This window comes from Pelodiscus sinensis, chromosome 21 (assembly GCF_049634645.1).
Source record: "Pelodiscus sinensis isolate JC-2024 chromosome 21, ASM4963464v1, whole genome shotgun sequence".
Classification (NCBI taxonomy): Eukaryota; Metazoa; Chordata; order Testudines; family Trionychidae; genus Pelodiscus; species Pelodiscus sinensis.
This window is the reverse complement of record NC_134731.1, coordinates 15595942-15601941: the sequence shown is the minus strand read 5'-3', so window position 1 is coordinate 15601941 and position 6000 is coordinate 15595942. Positions and strand designations below refer to the sequence as shown.

Below are 6000 nucleotides of genomic sequence, written 5' to 3'. Positions count from 1 at the left end.
GAAGGACCCTGCTAGCATGAGTTACTTTCCAAATCAATACTTGTGAATGATATTTGTGATGGCAAATGCAGTTCCCATAATCAGCTGGGAATCATAGGCAATTGTGTAATCATTTTTTTTTTCAGTTCTGAAATGGAACAAACATATTTTCTAGATTTGCTGCAGAATGAAATTTCTGAAAACTCTTCATTATGAGCCAATTGAAATGTGTTGGTTTGGTAAAATCTAAACCGTTTGTTCCGCATTTGGCCCTTTTTGGACTTTTTTGTATTTATAGGCAAACCGGTTGATTTTGATTTAAAAGGGTCATTTGGAAATGACAGTTCCATTCAAAAAACGAGGTGCTTCGACATTCTCACAATGTTTTGTTTTGGGTTTTTTCTACATAAAATGTCGCTGAAATTGACATGGTTTTCTAGCCTTTTTGATTTTAGGCCAAAATGGCTTTTTCTATCAAAAAAACCCTTTTGCTGAATATTTTCTGAGCAGCTGCAGTGGTAACCATGGGAAGGGCTACTGCTGAGCAAACAGCTCCTAGTCTATGTTATACGCAGATGGGCCAGGACTTTGGACATGGGAATTTTCAACCACCCCCAACTCCTGCCAGCCCCTATCTGACAATTCTCCTTTGGCCGTTCCAAGCGGATATGCCAGTCTCTCTTCCTTCCTTTTTGCTGACCTACGTGGGTACTTCATTGAGCACTGATTAGGGCCTTTTCCTTGCTTTAGTACTGGAAGTTGACAGCAGACAAATTCAGACTAAAAATAAGGCAGACATTTTCAAATGAGTGGTTAATTAACCATTGGGACAGCTTGCCAAGAGTTGCATGGATTCTTCCATTGCTGGCCTCTTTAAAATCAGGAGCGAGTGATGTATGGTCATATGGTCCCTTCTGGCCTCCAAGACGGAGGATGATTCTGTGGAATGTGAGTGCTCCCCTAGTCAGGACTTAGCGCCACACATCCCCACCCCCTGTCACTCCATGTGGCCTCCATGCCCAGTGGGGAGCGATCCTGACTGGGCTGGCTGAAGGACCAGTGGTTGCCCTCCTCAGAGCAGGTCTGGAGGGAGGTGAGGAGTGGGTGTGCGGGGGTGATTGGACAGGGGGACAGTGAAAAGAGAGAAGAAAAGGGCCTTTCAAGATGACAAGGGGGGTTGGATGCTCAATTCCCATTAATGTCAGTGCTTGGTTTTGGATACGCATGGGCCAGAACTAATATCCAACACCCCCCCCCCCATCACAGGGTGTTTGGTCCCCCACCTCACCTGGGACTGGTCAGCTACCCACCAGTAGAGCCTGATCCTGTGCTTATAAAAGCCAGCTGGGGTCTCAGTTATAAAGAGGAGCTGCAGGAAGGGGACTACGACATGGACACAGGCACTGGTGGAAGGGCCCCAGCAGAAGATCTGAGCTGAGGGAAAGGCCAGGTTTATACGCAGACCTTATGCCAGCGATGGGCAACCAAAACTAGTGAGTGGGCTGTGTAAGTGGCCCTCCTTCGTCTCAGAGATCCACGTGACTGCCAGTGGTGGGCAACCAGTGGCCTACTGGGGTTCCACCTGGAGCCCACGTGCACCTCCCCCTCGGCTCCTTTCCCATTTGCCTCTCATGCATGGGAGCCCGTCATTTCTTCTCCTTCCCTCCCAGCACTTTCGGAGTGCCATGAATCCACCAGCTGATTTGCTCTCCATCCCTGCTCCTCCCCCTGCCTCCCAGAGCTTGAACGCTGCCAATCAGGGAGGAAGTGCAAGGTGGGTGGCAGACAGGGGGCCCGTGGGCCGCAGGTTGCCCATTGCTGCCTTGAGCTGAATAAGGAACCACAGTCTGAAGGAAGGGACTGACTTTCTGGGCTGGGAAGAGAGGCCAGCCACCTACAGCCCCAGCCTTGGCAGGGGGATAAAAATTCAGATCTGAAATGTGCCACCAGAGCCCATCTCCAGTCTGGGCACTCCAAAGCCATGATGATGGGCACAATCTAAACACTGAGGCCTTGTCTACACAGGAGAGCAATTCTAGTATGAGCTGCTATCGTGTGGATTCAGATTGATTTAGCAGTGGTATTCCCCATAGGGATGCTCTTATTTTGATGCAAGTACCTTTTGTTTAGTCTAGTTTATGCCACTTTGGAGCTGGGAAAGTGAGTATGCTAAACTGGGAAAAAACATTCTTCTTTGTGGAACAGGGTGTCCACACAGAGGCCATGTCTACACTAGGAAAGTATTTCAAAATAAGTACATTAGACTTAACTCCCGATTTAACAAAATCAAACTAGCATGTCCATGCGATGGGGAAGCCTTGAAATTAGTGTAAGGCAGGTTCTGTTATTGTGAACGCGCAACCTTGCACTTAGAGCCCCAGGAAGCACTGGGGAGTAATTGATTTGAATTACTCTGGGGAGTAGTTATTTCAAAATAGCAGCACCGGTACATCCACACAACCACTATTTCCAAATAACTATTTCTGAATTGGCGTTACTCCCGATGGAAAGCAGGAATACAGATTGTGAATTCCATTGCCTGTTATTTCAAAATAATGGGCTTGGTAGTGTGATCGCTCCATTTATAAATTCAACTTTGTGTGGGGGCGTTATTTTGAAATAAAGTCCTAGTGTAGACCAGGGCAGGGAGCTATACTAGTCTATAATGTCCTATAATGTTCTAGCTTTCCCAAGAAGACAAGATGTAGTGCTGGGATTGTCAGAGCACACTAGGAGTTAGGCTCTAGAGCTGATTGCACAGTTTTGATGAAATAACTTTTTAAAAAATGGGTAGTCCTGTGGCACCTTAGAGACTAACAAAAATATATATCTAGTATCATGAGCTTCTGTGGGCAAAACCCACATCTTCAGATGAGATGATCTTGAGGTCATCTGAAGAAATGGGTTTTGCCCATGAAAGCTCATGGTACTAGACATATATTTTTGTTAGTTGCTAAGGTGCCACAGGGCTACTTGTTTTTTTAAAAGTTGTTTTTAAAGTTACAGACTAACGCAATGACCTCTCTGAGACTTTTGATGGAACAGTCGTCTGTCTACAAATGCAATTTCACTGAAATAGAAACAATGCATAGGAGCATGTTGATTTCAGTGACATTCTGGTGTGGCAACATTGTTTTGACTTTTACTATTAAATATATATAATATTGTATTGTTAATATTTGACTATCATATACAAGTCAAAACAATGAACTGACACTAGCAAAAAACCTTTTGACATTCATGAAACAAAAGGCATTTGTTTGACATTTCATGACATTCATGAAATAGTTCTAGATTTTTTTTTTAATTTTCATTTTCTGGGAATTTTTTTTTTCAATTTCAGTGTTTTGTTCCAATTCCGAGAAAAATGCTTGTGAAATGTCCCACCAAATGCACCTGCCCTGTTCATAGATTCAAAGGCCAGAAGGGACCAATGGTGACCATCTCCTCTGTCCTCCTGTATGACACAGAACTTTCCCCAAACACATCCTAGAGTAGACCTTTGAGGCACACCTCTGTCTGCTTCTGTTAGACTTGGGCACCTTGCTTCCTGAGGCTCTTGGAAAATCCCAGCTTAGCTAAATGGCTTTTGTGGCTCTCCCTTGCTCCGAAGTGGCTCAAGCCTAAAGCTTTTCAGAAACTGGGTTGGGGCCTGGAATGAAAGCCTGACACGCTGGTGTCACTTGCAAGCCTCCATGAAAGTCTCTTAACATTTCTTACAGGTACTATTCTGTTGCAACCTGGGTCCCTGCCAGTCTTTAAATAGCTCCTTGCTGGCATTTGCCGCAGCTCGGTTAGCTCTTGCTCGAGCTGCGCACCAGGGCGCACCTGCTTCTTTTCACCTCTGCGCCAGGCTAGCAGTGTGCAGACTGAACACCAGCGAGCGAGCGCATGGTCCTTGCTGGCCTAAGCCGAGAGCCTTGGAGCTGTTTGTCAATGAGTGCTCTGCTTTGATTCAGAGCTGGTGTGTGAATAGCTGCAGGCGGGCACCTCTTGGGCCCACAATGAGAAAAGCTTGGCTGGCAGTAGTGACTTGGCATCACTTCTCACTGAGTTTGTGCTACAGATGTCAACTAACTTGCCACAGTCTCCCTCCCTCCCCAGTAAAATTGCATGGAATTGGACTAAAGACAGATTCCCACAGGGAAAATTTGAGACAGGAACTTTGTAACCTTAAGCTACTCAGACAGGAACCAACCGTGCTACCCTCTAGTGTTTCATTCATTTCTTTTTGTGAATGAGACATGGCTAAGTCGCTAACAGAGGGTGATTTGTTCTCCAAGTTACACTATTGTAGAAGCAGCATCTGGAAATAAGTGTCTATGTAGGCGTATTGCACCAGGGCCGTGTTGCCTGCCCTGATGTAATCGAGAAGGGAATCTGGCGCTAGGTTATTTGGTGGATTTTATTTCCACTGGGTCTGTTCCATTTTTCACTTTCTTAAGCTGGATAAAGGAAGCCTGGAAGAATCGCTGGTTGGGAAATGGAATTTCCATCCCACAGAAATGAAGACACTTTGACATTTGCTTTCATCCCAAATCGGTACAAAAAGACAAAATTTAGAAAATTCCATAGCAATAGAAATGCTAAAAAATGTAAGACTGGAAATATCTAAACAACCTTATTGAATCATTTTGCTTTGAGACTGTCAAAAAGTGAACATTGATCATTTGGAAACATGATGTCAAATATACATTATTCACATTAATAGTTTGTAATGTAAAGGCAAAGGCAAAATAAAGCAAGAAGGTTGAAATGAAACAAAATGAGAGAGTCAAAATAAATTTAAAAAACCCACTCGGTTCTGACTGAGTCATTCTGAAATATTTCTGTCAAATGGTGTGAGTTGGTATCTTTCTGCAAAGCATTTTGATTTGGAAAAAAGGATATTTTCTTATGTTCCATGGAACATTTTCCAGATGGCTCTACTTGGAAGAGTTGCTTCTCAAAATACCAGGTTTTTTCCCCCTACTTTCTTCTAAACATAGAAATACCAGGAGTGTCAAGTCTGGGATTTCCTGGTTTTGCTAAATGACAGCTTGGGCTTCTCAGATGCACGTTGCAAGTTCTTGCTCCTTATTGAAAGGGGCAGGCATAGGAAACTTTGCCAAAGATGTCCTTTCTATCAACTGTGTTTTAGGTGTGAGCAAAAACCCATGCAAACCAGAGGTTTAAACAATCTGACTAAAATATCTCCTCTCACTGTGGGGTTTACTTCAGTGACCTAAATTGGTTCGCCCAGCTCAGTGAGAATCAGTAATGCTTAAAGTTTAACTGCATCATCATTACGGGTACGGCACTCACTCATGTATGGTGCTAAGCCTTCACAGAGCGCATCCCGTGGGTCTCAATTGCAGTCTGCGGAGCTGCCCTAGGAATCTTACTGGTCTGTCCCTTCGGTGCATGCGGGCGGAAGAGGGGTGAGGGCAGGCCTGGCAAGAAGGCTTTGCCGAACCCTAGGCAATGTGGGGCGGGGCTTGGCTCTGGGTCCCTGGGAAGGGCTGGGGCTAGGGGCAGCCAGCCCTCAGTGCCACCCCGACTGCACCACACCTCCCCCATCTGGCTCTCAGCACCACGTGGGGCTCCCACAGCGATTTAAAGAGGCCAGGATTCCAGCTGCTGCAGTAGCAGCGGTGGTGGCCCAGAGTCTCTTGCCTTTTAAATCTCTGGGCCCTGGGGCAATTATTTGCTCCCCTGTTGGTGACCCTAGAACCTGGCAACTCCTTCAAGTAAATCACTCAGCACTTGTTGTGTTCCCGACTTCTGTCTGGGGCCTTCCTTCCAGTGATGGCAAGGCCTGGGTCCAGACTGCAGACTCTTCTGGTTTGCCCTGGGGCACAAGTTGCTCCAGATTCAGACTTGTCTTCATAGTGCCATTGGGAGAGCTTTTCTGCTGGCGCACGCCCATGCTTTGCTGTGTGTGCTCACGTGCAGCGATGCCTGCGTCCACCCGGCGCACTGCACTGGGGGCAGGTATGTGGGGCCTTGCTGAGTTCTGGGAGACATTGGCTGGGCGTGGTG

General features: G+C 46.0%; 1 protein-coding gene across 1 annotated transcript in view; it reads left to right on the top strand.

Annotated features, from left to right (window-relative positions):
• The first annotated feature begins 875 nt into the window (after window positions 1-875).
• Window positions 876-6000, top strand: part of SSC4D (scavenger receptor cysteine rich family member with 4 domains) — a 28093-nt gene continuing 22968 nt past the window's right edge. Inside the window, exon 1 of the mRNA XM_075905121.1 lies at window positions 876-927. Within this exon, the coding sequence (XP_075761236.1) occupies window positions 876-927 (52 nt within the window). The remainder of the gene's footprint in view (window positions 928-6000) is intronic.